Source organism: Embiotoca jacksoni, unplaced genomic scaffold (assembly GCF_022577435.1).
Source record: "Embiotoca jacksoni isolate LCO1_2020_lvr unplaced genomic scaffold, fEmbJac1.0.p SCAF_40, whole genome shotgun sequence".
NCBI lineage: Eukaryota > Metazoa > Chordata > Actinopteri > Embiotocidae > Embiotoca > Embiotoca jacksoni.
The window spans coordinates 1,307,501-1,324,897 of record NW_027185393.1 but is presented as its reverse complement, the minus strand read 5'-3'; the positions used below and the strand labels follow the sequence as shown (position 1 = coordinate 1,324,897).

The 17,397-nt window shown below is 44.3% G+C and overlaps 1 protein-coding gene across 3 annotated transcripts in view; it reads right to left on the bottom strand.

Annotated features, from left to right (window-relative positions):
- Nucleotides 1-11,169: 11,169 nt before the first annotated feature.
- Nucleotides 11,170-17,397, bottom strand: part of eme1 (essential meiotic structure-specific endonuclease 1) — a 6,812-nt gene continuing 584 nt past the window's right edge. For 2 of the 3 annotated variants that reach the window (XM_069168580.1, XM_069168583.1), the window contains exons 2-9: nucleotides 16,490-17,240; nucleotides 16,188-16,315; nucleotides 15,966-16,055; nucleotides 15,122-15,243; nucleotides 14,675-14,813; nucleotides 13,307-13,422; nucleotides 13,038-13,227; nucleotides 11,170-11,599 (exon numbers count right to left, since the gene is read on the bottom strand). In XM_069168580.1, the coding sequence (XP_069024681.1) occupies nucleotides 11,423-11,599; nucleotides 13,038-13,227; nucleotides 13,307-13,422; nucleotides 14,675-14,813; nucleotides 15,122-15,243; nucleotides 15,966-16,055; nucleotides 16,188-16,315; nucleotides 16,490-17,216 (1,689 nt within the window). In that variant the 5' untranslated portion in view covers nucleotides 17,217-17,240 and the 3' untranslated portion in view covers nucleotides 11,170-11,422. Of the gene's footprint in view, nucleotides 11,600-13,037; nucleotides 13,228-13,306; nucleotides 13,423-14,674; nucleotides 14,814-15,121; nucleotides 15,244-15,965; nucleotides 16,056-16,187; nucleotides 16,316-16,489; nucleotides 17,241-17,373 lie in introns of all 3 variants that reach the window. The other variant, XM_069168582.1, reaches the window with a different exon arrangement.

Below are 17,397 nucleotides of genomic sequence, written 5' to 3'. Positions count from 1 at the left end.
CGTCTGGAGGGCTGCGGGGAGCGAGCCTCTTCATGTCCGAGGAGCTGCGCTGTCTGATTTGAATAGAGCTCTTGTGAATGACACTCAGTGTGCTGAAGACGAGCCAGAGGTCGACACGTAACAAACAGTGCGCTGCTGCGGAGAGTCGGGGGGGTTGGTGCGTCCTCGGCTGCAGCGTGTGCATGTAAAATGCATCTGTGCACTTGTTTCCATGTATTTGTGCGAGCCTTGTGTCTCCGTGAACTCCCTGGGTGTGTTTCCAACTCCCGTATCAAAGGCTATTCCCAATTTGTTTCTGTGGATCAAGCAAGCGGGACGGCAGCTGAGTGGAATGGAGAAAGCTCCGCCCGCCCGGCGGGAACGCCACGCTGCTGCCGTTAGCGGTGCGGAGTGAATACTGAGTGGCGGTACCGAGGCCGCAGGCAGCAAAGGGGTCGGAGGGTCCGGTTTTATTCCTCCACGGCCCTCTTCGGGGATATTCCTAAAAGCCCCTGAGAGCTGCTGTCTGTGTGTGTTTGATGAAGTTCTGTTTCTCCAGCAGGAGCTCACGTCGTGATTTGTGAAGCTGCAGGGTATAAACAAGCGCAGGAGCGTCGGGCAGCATGCTGATGAAGAATGAGGAGGCCAATGAAATTTTGATGGCTGCAGTTTGTAGTTCTCGGTCTCCAGTGCAGGACGCTCGGCTGCTAAAAGCTGGGCAGGTTTAAGATCCCCCCCTGCTGCTGTTAAGATTATGATTTAAGGGGTATAAGCTGATCTCTGATAAGTGCCTCAGGGCAACTTCCATCACATCTTCTCAGCCGTCCTGATCCTGTTGAAAGCTAATGATGCAAGCGTGACTGTTAGTCCTGCAACAGGAGGAGAGGGAACTGAAGATCTCCCGTCACTTCCTGGTCAACAACAAACGTATAAAAGTAAATACAGCTACTGTTACGGTCAGTTTTCCTCCTCCTGGTATGTTCTGCTAATACTGGCTCTGCTTGTGTTTCTTTTAGCTCTTTTTTGGTCTCAACACTCCTGAGGAAAATAATACTCAACTACAAACGTTCACCAGCTCGTTGAAGCTGAATTATAAACAAGTATCAAACAACAGTGACATTAACTAACAACAGACTTTAGCTACGTCCCGCCCACCGATAGCTGTAACCTGACTGCACCACAGGCCTGTCAATCAAACAGACACGCCCCCAAAAACAGGTCTTCTTGAATCTTCTTTTCTAATGAATGAGGGATTATTTTCAGATGGACCTCCAGAAAACTAATAAGAAGGAGTGACTTTAGCTAACAACACCGAGATAACTGATGGACACATTTTATTCACTTTGGATTTGATGAGAGAAGTTGAATGGGAGTCTATGGAGCCGGAGGCTTTTTTTTTATTATTATTATTATTTTTATTTCACTCTATTAATCCCTGAGGGGAAATGTCTTCACTACAGCAGGGGGGCTCTCAGGGGGGAGCTGCTGCAGCAGGCTGCCACTAGCGCGGCGCCAGGTAACCTGACCTGGGGTGCATGTTTTTGGATGATGGGAGGAAGCCGGAGAACCCGGAGAGAACCCACGCAAGCACAGGGAGAACATGCAAACTCCGCACAGAAAGGCCCAGGACCGGATTCGAACCCGGAACCTTTTTGCTGTGAGGCGACAATGCTAACCACTGCACCACCGTTTTTTGGCACCACCTCTAGTGGAACTCGCTGGTATTGCAGCTGAAGACACTTCTGGATCAGAACCATTTTACAGACCTGAAGCTACGAACTCTTTTATATCCAGTTTGTCGTTGTTTCACATGTCCTGTTCGTGTCTTTTTACTCTGCCTGCCTCAGAAATGGCTCCTTAGAGATAAATAAAGATTTTTTTTTTGGTTGAAGTTGAATTGGCAGCTGGCAGTGTAAAGTAACTAAGTTAATACTAAAGTACTCAGTACAATCAAGAGGTACTCTACTTGAGTATTTCCATATTCTTCTACTTCCATCCCTCTACATCTCACAGCTACAGTTACTTTTCAGATCAATGTTTCATGTGATCAGTTTGTTAGGCTGTATGAGCATCGTCATAACGAGACTAGATTATTCAACAGTATATTGAGTGGAAAAAAAGCTCCATGACAACATAAAAATGTTTTTGTGTACATGTCAACAAATAAATGTTCCAATAATTGATATATGATAAATACAACACTGTAAAACACCTGGTCGTGTGGTGCACAGGTAAGCCAGCTGTCGGATCCTGTCCACACACAGATTACACTTATTTAAAAGTGTGAATCCATGAAGCACCAACTGATCAGATCTGATGTTGTTTTAACTTTGGCCAGCGGGAGGCGCTGCTTTTACTGCTTTCTCTGTCAATTTATCTGTTCAATACACAGAAACACAGGTCAAGAACAAGGAAGTCGTGAGTAAATCAGTGAGGGAGTGTTTTAAAGAACAATCCACTGTATTTCATTCACTTTAACGAATAATTGATTGTTAACGTGTCTGACTATCAATCAAGGAAACTGTTTAAATGTCCCACATTCTACCTTTTTATTTGTAGTCTTGCTCTTGTTAACAATATATTTTTGTGGTTTTAAAAATATCCAATTATAGTTTTACATCGTCTATCTTAAGCTCAAACAACAACAGGCTGTTTTGTGTCTGTGTTTTTAAGGTGCAATGACCAGTGACCCTCACTTCTGATTGGCCGAATTCTTTTCTGAGTGACGCTTGCTCAGCAACCACCGGTTATCTTGCTGACTGAATGACGGCTCACTGTTTTCTTTTTGGCAGACATATGACATCACTGTGAGTTTGTGACATCACAAAATTACTGAACGGTCCAACACATTTATCTGTTCTTATGTATTTTTTATTTTTCTGCATTTTGAAATGATCCTTTGTGTTTTTATGTGAAACACTTCATGTAATTGTCTTGCTGCAAAGGTCTTTGAGCTGCATTTCTTCTACTAAAGGTAATTTACAAATAAAGTTTATTATTAATATTATTATTATTATATTCATCACATGTAGATCTGCTTTGCAATAAAAAAAAAAATTAAAAAAAGGAAAATCTGAATTTATACAGCACTTTAAAATCTGAAAGCCTTGTGTAAATCGAGGAAAAGCATCCTCCCGGCACTATCACTGTTGTGTTTAGTTGTAATTATTGATGGGAAACTGAATTTTAATGTGTGGATTTGAACACAGTGACCTCATTCTGAAAGCATGTGGAGGAAATAGTAGATGTTAGTGTAGCAGCACAGCAGCTTACCTCCTGCTCACTCTGTTAGTGAGACTCAAATCTGAATTGAACATCTGGTGTCAATGGATCACATTAAACTACCAGAGTTCAACCCAGAGATCTGATTGGTCAACTGAATACATTCAGCTTGATGCACCGGACTCAGATATCTTTGTTCATCACATATCTTACTTCATCAGATATCTTTGTTCATCAGATATCTTTGTTCATCATATATCTTACTTCATCAGATATCTTTGTTCATCATATATCTTTGTTCATCAGATATCTTTGTTCATCATATATCTTTGTTCATCACATATCTTACTTCATCAGATATCTTTGTTCATCAGATATCGTTGTTCATCAGATATCTTTGTTCATCAGATATCTTTGTTCATCAGATATCTTTGTTCCAACCAGACTGAACTAGCTGATCAGTTTAGTGTTTCTATATTCTGTATTTATTCAGTTGGAGACTAGAAATCCTCTCTGTTGCTAGGTGGTTGCTAAGGGTCCGACTACTTCCTGGAGTAGTAAACATTACATACGTTATATGAGTTTACTGACGTAACTGATTGTTTTCCAGTTTTTAGTCATACCTCGTGTTGTCATGGATACGGAGATCATACGAACAAAAAGTTTTATATTTTAGAGTGACTTGCTCCACAATATGAGCACATTAGATTACATACTTTATTTAGTTGGTAACTTGTTGTATCATCGTAATATTACAGTTCGGTGATGTTTTCGGACCGTCGTGTCAATAATGACGTTAAAACACACCGTGTCGTGTAATGCTGCTTAAATAACTACGACATTATTGACTGGCAGCGCTGTGGTTAGAGAACGAACACAGCCAACGAAAGACTTCTTATGTCCCTGATCATGTTTGTCTTTAGTTCATGAACTCATAGAGCCAGTCCGATCTGCCCTCGATAGTCTGACATTCAATCACACTTCATGATCATACATATTTAAAGTGTCAGACAGCAGGGCTGAACAACCTGTTCCACCCTAGTCCTCCTTTACTCCACACTACGGCCTCTAAAGCATGAATGAACCTCTCCTCGAGGCTCTCGGCAGCTCAAACAGAGGCAAGCCGGCAGACATTAGACATCCCACCAAGAAATAAAACACTCACTGACACGCCCTTCACTTTGAAATCTTATCTTAGCATATAGGAAATCCTCCCAAACTTATCGGAGCCATTTATCAAAATCTTCAGCAGTTTTCTCGGTGCATATTTATCTTCCGCGTCCTTTGGTTTACAGGATACATTTTCTGCCTCCCTGATAATTTATCCAGCCTATGAAATCCTGACACTCATGTTTTTCTATCTCCCCCATCTGACTCTATTACCAACCAGGTGGGTTTGTGTGTGGCGCAAGTCTGCCCCCTGGTGGCTAAATACTGAACACCTGCTGAAACATGATACGGTTCCATATGTTAGAGAATAGTTATGAGCAGATGACTGTACACCTTCATCTAATTAGTGAGCCTGTTTTTTGCTCATAGTTAAAGCTCAGCCGGTCACAGACGTCCTCTGATTTCAGTTTCATAATTCTCCTCTCATCACTAGAAGTTTATTAAAGCAATCCGGTTGTCGTGGTTTCAACCTGGTTTTTGTTTTATAATCTGGATTTTCCTTTAGTGTGTTTTTTTTTTAACTTCCTGCCTTTGTGTTTTTTCCCGCCTGTTTTTTGCCCTCACCTGAGTCTCGTTTCCTCGTCAGTGTATTTAGTCCTCCCTCCTCCTCAGGTCTTTGTCAGTTGGGTGTGTTTCTTGTCTCTTGTTGTCTGAGACTTGAGTTTTCTTTTATTTCCCATCTGCTGGATGTGGAAACAGTAGTGAGTTGGTTTTAATTTGGATTGAATCATCTAAAGCCTTAAATCATCCTCCTCCATCCTCCTGATGGAGGCAGAACTCCTCGATCTCAGAACAGATGAAAGCTCAGCTGTCTGCAGGTGCATCGAGAGTAAGAGAGAAATAAAATGAACGCTTTAAACCCTCCGCAGGGTGAAGCAGCACCTCGGAGGAGGAAGATGGTGAACTCCACCGCTGAGCTACTGAATGTGATCTATAATTGATTCTGGCATCGTTGCCCCAAAGCTGTTGTTCCATTACATGATTTGGTAGATTTCCGTGGGTATAGTGAGGCAAGACGAAGACGAGGACGAGGACAAGGACGAGGACGAGGACAAGGACGAGGACTGCTGCCCCCCATCCTGAGCTCTGTGGTTGGGTTTCCTGAGAAAAAGGGATTGAACATGGTGAAGTCAGAAGTTGGAGTAAATGCCCAAAACATAGAAAGATGATTTCCCTGGTGCTCCTCTCTGTTTGACCTCAGCTCAGAAGAAAACAGGGTTTTTATCTTTGAAACAGAGACCGACATCCACTTCTACATTCAGCTTGATGCACCAGACAGCAAAAGATTTATATGACAAGACTGCACAGTGAAGATTTTAAAAAGGTGTCATTCGACAAGCAGTCGAGGCAGAAGGCAGCCCACCTCTGATCCTGGTTCTGTTAACAGATGCTCCGCCCACCTCTGATCCTGGTTCTATTAACAGATGCTCCGCCCACCTCTGATCCTGGTTCTGTTAACAGATGCTCCGCCCACCTCTGATCCTGGTTCTGTTAACAGATGCTCCGCCCACCTCTGATCCTGGTTCTGTTAGCAGATGCTCCGCCCTCCTCTGATCCTGGTTCTGTTAACAAATGCTCCGCCCACCTCTGATGCTGGTTCTGTTAACAGATGCTCCGCCCTCCTCTGAGCCTGGTTCTGTTAACAGATGCTCCGCCCACCTCTGATCCTGGTTCTGTTAGCAGATGCTCCGCCCTCCTCTGATCCTGGTTCTGTTAACAAATGCTCCGCCCACCTCTGATGCTGGTTCTGTTAACAGATGCTCCGCCCACCTCTGATCCTGGTTCTGTTAACAGATGCTCCGCCCACCTCTGATCCTGGTTCTATTAACAGATGCTCCGCCCACCTCTGATCCTGGTTCTGTTAACAGATGCTCCGCCCACCTCTGATCCTGGTTCTGTTAACAGATGCTCCGCCCACCTCTGATCCTGGTTCTGTTAGCAGATGCTCCGCCCTCCTCTGATCCTGGTTCTGTTAACAAATGCTCCGCCCACCTCTGATGCTGGTTCTGTTAACAGATGCTCCGCCCTCCTCTGAGCCTGGTTCTGTTAACAGATGCTCCGCCCACCTCTGATGCTGGTTCTGTTAACAGATGCTCCGCCCACCTCTGATCCTGGTTCTGTTAACAGATGCTCCGCCCACCTCTGATGCTGGTTCTGTTAACAGATGCTCCGCCCACCTCTGATCCTGGTTCTGTTAACAGATGCTCCGCCCACCTCTGATGCTGGTTCTGTTAACAGATGCTCCGCCCTCCTCTGAGCCTGGTTCTGTTAACAGATGTTCTCCACCTCTGATCCTGGTTCTGTTAACAGATGCTCCGCCCACCTCTGATCCTGGTTCTGTTAACAGATGCTCCGCCCTCCTCTGAGCCTGGTTCTGTTAACAGATGTTCTCCACCTCTGATCCTGGTTCTGTTAACAGATGCTCCGCCCTCCTCTGATCCTGGTTCTGTTAACAGATGCTCCGCCCACCTCTGATCCTGGTTCTGTTAACAGATGCTCCGCCCACCTCTGATGCTGGTTCTGTTAACAGATGCTCCGCCCTCCTCTGAGCCTGGTTCTGTTAACAGATGTTCTCCACCTCTGAGCCTGGTTCTGTTAACAGATGCTCCGCCCACCTCTGATGCTGGTTCTGTTAACAGATGCTCCGCCCTCCTCTGAGCCTGGTTCTGTTAACAGATGTTCTCCACCTCTGATCCTGGTTCTGTTAACAGATGCTCCGCCCACCTCTGATCCTGGTTCTGTTAACAGATGCTCCGCCCTCCTCTGAGCCTGGTTCTGTTAACAGATGTTCTCCACCTCTGATCCTGGTTCTGTTAACAGATGCTCCGCCCACCTCTGAGCCTGGTTCTGTTAACAGATGCTCCGCCCTCCTCTGAGCCTGGTTCTGTTAACAGATGCTCCGCCCACCTCTGATCCTGGTTCTGTTAACAGATGCTCCGCCCACCTCTGAGCCTGGTTCTGTTAACAGATGCTCCGCCCACCTCTGATCCTAGTTCTGTTAACAGATGCCCCGCCCACCTCTGAGCCTGGTTCTGTTAACAGTGCCATGAAATAACCTGTTGTGATTTGCTATTTACAGTGGGTACGGAAAGTATTCAGACCCCTTTACATTTTTCACTCTTTGTTTCATTGCAGCCATTTGCTAAAATCAAAAAAGTTCATTTTATTTCTCATTAATGTACACTCAGCACCCCATCTTGACAGAAAAAAACAGAAATGTAGAAATTTGTGCAAATTTATTAAAAAAGAAAAACTGAACTATCACATGGTCATAAGTATTCAGACCCTTTGCTCAGTATTGAGTCGAAGCACCCTTTTGAGCTAGTACAGCCATGAGTCTTCTTGGGAATGATGCAACAAGCTTTTCACACCTGGATTTGGGGATCCTCTGCCATTCTTCCTTGCAGATCCTCTCCAGTTCCGTCAGGTTGGATGGTGAACGTTGGTGGACAGCCATTTTCAGGTCTCTCCAGAGATGCTCAATTGGGTTTAGGTCAGAGCTCTGGCCGGGCCAGTCAAGAATGGTCACAGAGTTGTTCCGAAGCCACTCCTTTGTTATTTTAGCTGTGTGCTTAGGGTCATTGTCTTGTTGGAAGGTGAACCTTCGGCCCAGTCTGAGGTCCAGAGCACTCTGGAAGAGGTTTTCTTCCAGGATATTTCTGTACTTGGCCGCATTCATCTTTCCTTCAATTGCAACCGGTCGTCCTGTCCCTGCAGCTGAAAAACACCCCCATAGCATGATGCTGCCACCACCATGTTTCACTGTTGGGATTGTATTGGGCAGGTGATGAGCAGTGCCTGGTTTTCTCCACACATACCGCTTAGAATTAACGCCAACAAGTTCAATCTTGGTCTCATCAGACCAGAGAATCTTATTTCTCATAGTCTGGGAGTCCTTCATGTGTTTTTTGGCAAACTCTATGCGGGCTTTCATATGTCTTGCACTGAGGAGAGGCTTCCGTCAGGCCACTCTGCCATAAAGCCCCGACTGGTGGAGGGCTGCAGTGATAGTTGACTTTGTGGAACTTTCTCCCATCTCCCTACTGCATCTCTGGAGCTCAGCCACAGTGATCTTTGGGTTCTTCTTTACCTCTCTCACCAAGGCTCTTCTCCCACGATTGCTCAGTTTGGCTGGACGGCCAGGTCTAGGAAGAGTTCTGGTCGTCCCAAACTTCTTCCATTTAAGGATTATGGAGGCCACTGTGCTCTTAGGAACCTTGAGTGCTGCAGAAATTATTTTGTAACCTTGGCCAGATCTGTGCCTTGCCACAATTCTGTCTCTGAGCTCCTTGGACAGTTCCTTCGACCTCATGATTCTCATTTGCTCTGACATGCACTGTGAGCTGTAAGGTCTTATATAGACAGGTGTGTGCCTTTCCTAATCAAGTCCAATCAGTTTAATTAAACACAGCTGGACTCCAATGAAGGAGTAGAACCATCTCAAGGAGGATCAGAAGAAATGGACAGCATGTGAGTTAAATATGAGTGTCACAGCAAAGGGTCTGAATACTTATGACCATGTGATATTTCAGTTTTTCTTATTTAATAAATTTGCACACATTTCTACATTTCTGTTTTTTTCTGTCAACATGGGGTGCTGAGTGTACATTAATGAGAAATAAAATGAACTTTTTTGATTTTAGCAAATGGCTGCAATGAAACAAAGAGTGAAAAATGTAAAGGGGTCTGAATACTTTCCGTACCCACTGTATATAAAATTGAATTGAATTAAGTTGAAAGTGCTACCATGATATTTTCCAGCTCATTCCACTGACTAAATATGCTTTTGAAAGAATATTTGATCAAATTTAACAAACAAATACAGAATATTATTGTTAAAAACTGCTTACACTTCACTGGCATTGATTAAATTGTGCAGAGCAGGATTATTACCGGGGGCAAAATAAATAAATCTCTTTGTTTTATGCTGATATCAGTGCAGCTCATCTAATCACTGTTTTTGGTTTTCCATCCAGCAAAAGTTGGACTCAAACACAAGACGGGTTTAAAAAGTAAATGTTTATTGAGCAGAAAACTGGAACTCCAGCAGGGAAAAAACAAAACCCGAGCATAACTCGTGTCCACGAGTCGCTGGCTAACTGTCAGCTATTTGTTGCAGATCGGTAACATCGAGGGTTAATCAGAGCTTTAAAGTTGGCTGCCGCAGAAAATGAAAGAAAACAGGACAGCTGTGGATGTTAACACCAAACCAGTGAGCTGAGAGTCCTGAACGGAGGCAGCATCTGAAATGTTGGTTAAGAATTATGTGCAGGTTTGTTCACTCGTTTGTATAAAATCATTGCTTAGTTCAACTTTAATGTCTTTTAATAAATGTGCAACATGAATATTATTAATTTCAATCATTTAGTTATAAACTCTGTGCAGTGTGACGGTTTTGAAGGGATCAGTCTGAATAGAAATGACCACGATGGCATGAATGTGATGTGAATAATAATAATAATAATAATAATAATAATAATATAAAATGTATTTGTAGAGCCCCTGTCATACAAGAAATGCAACTCAAAGTGTTTCGGAGGAAGAAAATTCATGCAGTGTTTCACATATAAAGGAACAATTCAAAATAGAGAAAATAAATAAAATTAAACACAAATAGAGTTCAAATATGAAATAAAGCAATATGCATTTTAATAAACCTCCTTCAGTCCTCCGACCCTCCGACAGCCTGCTGAGACTCTCCGTCTCACCCAGAGTGAGCTATGTTCATCTCTTCATCTCTTAAACCCATTTACTAGCTCGTTAACCCCCCCCCCCTCCCACACACACACACACACTCACACACACACACACATACACATGACCCCCCTCCATCCCCCCCATCCTCTGTTCCCGGCTCTCATCTCTTCTTGGTCAGGTTCCATTTTGCTAATGCAGTGGAAATGAGCCGTGGGCATTACAAAGAGAAGTGGAGCAGATTTGTGGAGACATTTCACCAACTGCACACCACAGCAGCACACACAGGTGTGTGTGTGTGTGTGTGTGTGTGTGTGTGTGTGTGTGTGTGTGTGTGTGTGTGTGTGTCAGTTCAACATGAGGGCTCAGTCTCCCCTCATAAGGCCTCATTAAATGTGACTCCAGGTGAGGCTGGATGCATCTTTGAGACAGTTTGGTTCTTCTTGTGGAGATCCTGAGAATAACAAAGATGGAAATAAACAACATATTACACTAATTTCACCAAGAACGTAGTTTACAACCTTTTTCATGATTAAAGTAAAATTCTGGCATTTTTAAAACAGGTCTAAGGAACCAGTTAACTAGCTGCATGCCTCAGGACGAGGGACACCTTCCAGATAATTCTGTTTTATTTCAACCTGCGCTGGTCTTAAGGTCACACTAACTCTCCAGTAGAGATTCGTGGAACCGAGGAGTCGAATGAAGCAGCGTGCAGTGAAGGACACGAGCTCCCCGCAGCTTTCATTGGTGTCGGGGTCCAATCCAAAGGAAACACAGAAACTAGCAGCCGTTCCTCTCGCTGCATCAGATCTCCTTCAGGGACGACCTGCTGGATGACATCATCTGCTCGGGTCTCCGGGACAGTTAGCTTCCCTTGCGGTGAGCAACAGCAATAACAACCCCTCCATTTTTCTAATGTTTCCCTGTTTGAATCAGAGTTCTGCTCTATATGAAGGCCCATCTCTGTTTTCATGAATCTCAGAGGACGTCCCAAACTAACATTTCACTCATCTGTCAGTCTCACACATCGAAAGTGACAGCTGATCCGCTGGACTACCTTCAGCATTGACTTAGAGACACTCAGAGATAGAAGTTTGAAACAAGTGATGTTTAACTGAACTTTATTTATGTCCACGTTATCCTGAACTACATTCAGACAGACGAGCTTTAAGAAAATAAAACTCAGGTGGAAAATTGGGAGAATTCTCCTTTAATAAGTGTTGTCGTGAAGAGCAGCACTGAAAGAGTTAACCTGCAAAAAATAATAATGATCTTCAAAAACACTGCGTCCATAAAGGTTTTAATACAAAAGATAAAAGAAACTGAATGTAACTGCACAGGTCGAAGCTGCAGGGGGTCAGTGGGCGGAGTCTAAAGTGTGCTCGGGGTCACAGGAGGTCATCAGGAGGTAGAGGCGTTTGGACAGCTCCCCCCCGACCCGGCGGGTGGTGGAGGTGACGCCTTCTCCTCTGCGGATCAGAAGCTCAGACAGCAGAGACACTTTGTCCCGGTTGGTCCTGCAGAGACGGTAGGCCTGAGGACAGACAGGGAGACATGGAGGGTGTCCACTTTATTATGAGAAGACATCAGAGATGATGCTCAAAGTCCTGCAAAAACCGTGTTTCTCCCGAAGCTGTGACCAAAATGCACAAACAAGAAGAAAATAACAGAAACAAGTGGAGCTCCTGAAAATGAAATGGTGAAACAACTGTTTAATAATGTTGTTGGTCCATCGTGAGCCTCCGAGGTCTGGACTACACGAGACCTCGACAGTAGAGCCCAACTGAAACTGGATTTCTGAGGTCCAGTACTAATATACTAAGTATTAATATTTCCACCAAATTGTGGCCCAAACATTTGGGGGTTTTTTGTGTCAAAAAAATGAATATGTGCGAACTGGAAAAATAATTTGGAGGCACAGATGACAACCGACTGTCCTCTTTTCTGAATCAGCTGGATATGAAGCGCGATTATTACATTCAGAGACTTCCTGTTGTGCCCGGCGCTCCAAGAAGCTGTGACCTTCACAATAAAAGCCTCCCACGAGAAAAGCTTTTGGCTGCACAACAACAGTAGCTTCGCAGCTCTAAAAACGTGTCTGTAATCCGAGTGATACAACTACATTACTGATTGGCTGAATGCCACAACTTCCTGTACCCATTTCAAAATAAAAGCCTTATGGCATTTCATACCCAGTCCAGGCATACACTAGGTTTGACCTACAGCCTGGTGATGTGAAACAGAGGATGTTGCATCTAATAAACATGGACCTGTGTGATTTTGGTGGTGTGCTATTGCACTCCCTTAGTGCACACACACTCACACACAATGAGAAAAAAAACCTCTACAGCAGTGTCAATATTTGTAAAATGGTTTCAGTGTTTTAAAAAGTTGTTTTAATGCTTTAATGTAACAAAAGATATTAAATATTAATATTTTAAATAAAAAGCTGTTTTCAATGTGTTAAAAAGCTGTCTGTTTTAAAACCCACTCCTAATGTCCAGTAGATTCTTCCACAGTCCACCAGCAGGGGGAGCAGGAGCGCACACACACACACACACACACACACACACACACACACACACACACACACACACACACACACACACACACACAAAATATATACAAATTCTGAATAAACTGAGTTACTTGAAAAAAACATGTACTGCAGCACATGCTCTGGTGGGGTCAAAGGTTAGTGTATAGCTGCTTCTGTATTGTGTGAGCACTAGTACCCCCCCCCCCCCCCCCCCCCCCCCCTCCACCTGGGCTACAACAGGCTGCAGTCACCTGCTTCCTCTTTATGACAACAGGTGACAAAACAATAAGCGTTTTAATGTGTCGAATTAAGGAGAAAGAGACGTACATCAGAAGACAATGTCTCATTCAAACGTTGTAGTTATGAAGAGAAGAGAGAAAAGGAGGATTTAAATGTGTTGTTGTAGAAACAGAGGCAGAGAGCAGGTCGGTACCTCGCTGAGCAGCTGTGGGGAAGGATAAGCTGCTACGATGGCAGCAGCCATGTCTGGACTGACTCTGTTGAGCTGCTGGATCTGTCTCTTCCACACCTGCTGCAGGCCCCGCCCACCTCTGTCCACCCGCTGCCCCCCCGCCCACTCGCTCTCCAGGTAGAAGGAGAAGCCGGTGCTCTCCCGCTCCCTCCTGCAAACACAGGAAGGTGGGAGGTGACTTTTTGATCTCACAGGAGCTGTGCAGACTAAAAAAAACTGAGTTCACTCACTTGAAAGGGGCCTCTGCCACTGCTTTGGTTGTCATGGTGATGTGGTCCGAGAAGTCCTTCCAGGTGGACAAGAAGCGGATGGAGACACCGGTGTGAAGCTGGAGATGCACCACAGCCTGATGGGACGTCAACAGAAAGCAGCCAGAGATCCTTTATTCAACAACATCTTTAGAAACACTTTATTTTGAAAAGCCCATAAACAAGATGGAGATTATGAGATGATGATTTTCTCCTGAAATTATATTAATTCGAAGCTATTTTTAATAAGTAATTATATAATATAATATTACACCATATTTGAGAATAATTATAGATAACATTGTTATATATTAAAGTGTTTTCTTTATGGTATTTAAAGGGTATTTAAGGGGTAATTCAGGGATGAGGATTCTGTAAAATGTTCAAATAACATTTCATATAAAATTGAATTAATACCACCAGATTCACCTCAAATTTCAGGGCACATTAATCAAATGTACAGATATATTAACAGAATATAATATTGTTTTAAGGATTATTTGCATTGCATAAAGAGCTTTTTACAATTTACCAAACAACACAAACCACTTCCCAATTTTCACGTTAAAGTAAAAGATGAAACAAATCTGTAATAATATTAGTTTTTTACACATAGTTAAGTTACAGGTGGTTTAACGGTTGAAAACTGCTTAAACTTTTAAAAAGTATATTAATTTGGTGTTATGCATCAATTCATGTACGATTTTATACATTTTTATATTTCAAGTGATCATTTGCAGGCTGTAAAAACACCATTAAATGAATTAAACGGGATGAAAATCACATCCAGAAGAAGAGAAGAAAAGCCCATTTCAGAATAAATAAAAGTAGAGCTGAAGAGGTGGTATTCTTTTTTTAAAGTTTTTTTTTTATCCTGAAAGATTCCTTTAAAAACCCAACAGAATACCTTAATATACAGTACGAATCATCCTCTTAAATCCAATTAGGAAATTTAACTACAACATTACAACAAGTAAATCAATACAATTTAAGAATTAAATTTGCCAAAAAGCCTGAAAATGATCTGTGATTTTTAAGATTTAAGGGCCTTTTAAGATATAAATAAGGACAGACTTTTTATCCCGAGAACATAATCCATTAAAATCCATTATTAGTAGTTTCATTCATTCATTATTTTTTTTTACAAAAAAATGTACACAGTATTTTGATTTTAAGAAATACAAACAGCAACACAATTTACAAAGTATCATAAATTAACATTTCATTAGTTAACAGTTATATTTTTCAGATTAAAAACCTTTAAACCATGTGTCATTATAAAGACCTGAATATTAAAACCCCTTCATTTCCCTGGTAAATCCCATTAAAAACAGCGACGGCCCCACCTACCTCCTCCACCTCTACTCGGGACACTCTAGGCATCGCTTCATCTCCTCCATTCTTCCTCCTCTTCCTCACTCTTCCTCCCCCCGTCTCCTCGCCAGCGACAGCCGCTCGATACTTCTTCTGGTTTTTGGACTTCTGCGATCTAGTGACAACAAGTTGGGTGTTTTATTTTTGCGGTATTAACACTCAGGACGTCCTCCGCCTCCCTCCACTCACACATCCAGACCTCTGCAGCAGTTACAGACTGAGGATTTCTAATGAGTTTGAAAACATTTTGAATTAAAGGACCAATTCAACCATTTTCTCCCTCATCTCTGACTCCCTGAATCTCTACGACAGAGGTGGAGAGTTGAAGTCAGTCTGACGCAGAGACTCAGCAGACACATACAGGAGGAAACAAAGCAGAATCGCCCTTTAAAGGTCCAGCAGCTCCACATCCAGCTTCCCTACCTGAAGTATGAGTCCAGCTCGATGACTGCCAGGCTGAGGCTCTTGTCCGGGTGTCTCCTCTGCTGGTCCTGGACCCAAGACGTCAGCGTGGAGCCGCAGTCCGACCGGCTGAGTCTCTCCGTCTGCGTTGGACAGGGACCGGAGATGTTGGACAGAAGAAAAGAGCTACACACACGTCCAGGATGTCAATCAAATACGGAATAGTCAATGGACTCATTTTTATGAACTATATCCATCAAAACTCCTTCCATGTACAAATCAAATGTTAGGAACATGTCCTGAATGTATTTTAACATCTTAGTTGGATATTGTAATTTGTAATAGAGTATATTGTGTGTGTGTGTGTGTGTGTAATAATCCATGCTAAAAGTAGTCTCTTTAAATACATTTCCTCCAGTTTGATAAAAACTATAGTGAGCAGCTGTTACAGGAAGTTAATGAAGCTTTTAAAAAGAAATTAACTGCATGTCTGTGAGTTGCTTTTAGAAAGATTTCCATCCTCAGTAGGAACCAGAGACAGACATGTTGATGTTTCTGCTGTTTCTGTAGAATTTGTTGACAATGAGGAAAAAATAGATCATGAGCAGCCTTATCCTTTATGAGTTTTAAAAAAGACGTTTTACATTGTTGTTTCTTTCACTCAGCATTTCCTTCCCTGCCGGTCGCCGGTATCCCTGCCGGTATCACTGGTGTTGTGTGTGACGTGCAGCGTGTTGTCTGATTGTGTTGTGATGTATCCAGCTGTTGTTGTGAATGTGTGACGATGGTACACAAACTGTCCAGAACCAAAGAGCTCCGCTGGGTGCCGAAACCGCCACAAACAGCCCAAACAGAACCGACGAACCTGACTGGAGCCGTGGATCAGAGTGATGAAGTCCTCCACCGTCATCTGCATCACCACGTGGTCCTCTGGTGAGCACGCTGCTTCGTCCGGCTGACACACAGAGGGGACAGTGAGTCGACTTCCTGTGTGTTATTATTGACGGCTTCTCATTTGTTTATGACAATCATGACATATTTGACAGGTAAACCGAGGCAGCGGGAAACCGAGTGTGTGTGTTATCACCTGTGCACTGGCAGCTCTCCTCATCCAGCTGACGCTGCGTGAGAGGGGCTGCTTCTCTATGGCGCAGCTGCAGCCCAGAGCCTGCACGGACGCCAGCAGAGCTCCGCCCCCTTCCAGCTGCAAGAGAGCTGCAAACACAAACACACTCAGCAAAATGACGGCCTCAGTTAGCCCCTCTAATGACTTCAATAAGCTGAGCACAAGCTGAGCACAAGCGGAGCTGGCTGCATCTGCAGTCGCTACAGAACATGATCCACTCTGAGGGCATTCTGCTGCCGAGGATTATTCTGTTTCCTCCTTACCTGGGTCCACAGCCACCACCACATGCTTTAAACACTCCTCTGGCCTCAGGGCCTTGGCAGCCTCCGCTACAGCTTTCCTCTCGGCTTTCTGTCTGTCTCGCTGGTGCCTGAGCGCCTCCCTGTCCCGCCTCCTCCTCCTCAGAGCCTCCTCCCTGGAGGACCGGATCTCCTCCGCCGTCCGCTTGGCAGCTTTCCTCTTGGCAGGAGAGGTGTCTGCGCCGCCTGCACTGGAGACAGGCTTCAGAGGCAGGTGATGGGGGTCCTCCGGCTCCAGATCCTCGGAGTCAGCTGATGCCTCGCGGCTCACCGGTCTCACCTGATGCAGGCTGAGTGGGCGCTCAGACCTGGAAGAGCCGTTCTGACGGGGGAGCAGCGAGCCGGCCAGACCGGACGGTGAGCGGTGCTCAGCATCTTTCCCATTAGTGGCAGCGGGAGAGGCGCTAATCACATTGTCTCGTCTGTGTTTGAGTCTCTGTGCCAGAGGGACATAAGGTGCATCGTCATCAGAATCGCTGCTGATCATCATTACAGCAGCCGTTGTCGTGCGTGCGCCTGCTTTACTCTTCCCCAGGGAGGACGAGGCCGCTGCTTCTGTGTCAGAGTCATCCAGGTCGACCACGTCTGGTTTCTCTGCCCGGCTCTGGGAGGCCTGGCGACTCGGCTGCAGGAAGTCGAAAACGGGCAGCTCCTCGTCCAGGTCGCTGCTGGAGTCGCTGCAGCTGCCCATCTCCTCTCTGGTCCCGACAGGTCACTGTGGATGACGTACCACACAAGAGTTACGACAGCATCACCAAGTCCTTCCCACTGAGCAAAAAACACACCAGACTTCGCACTAAAATCTCAGAACTTGTTATTATTAAATGATTAACAAGTGAATATGTTACCTGGCAGATCAAAACATAGATCAA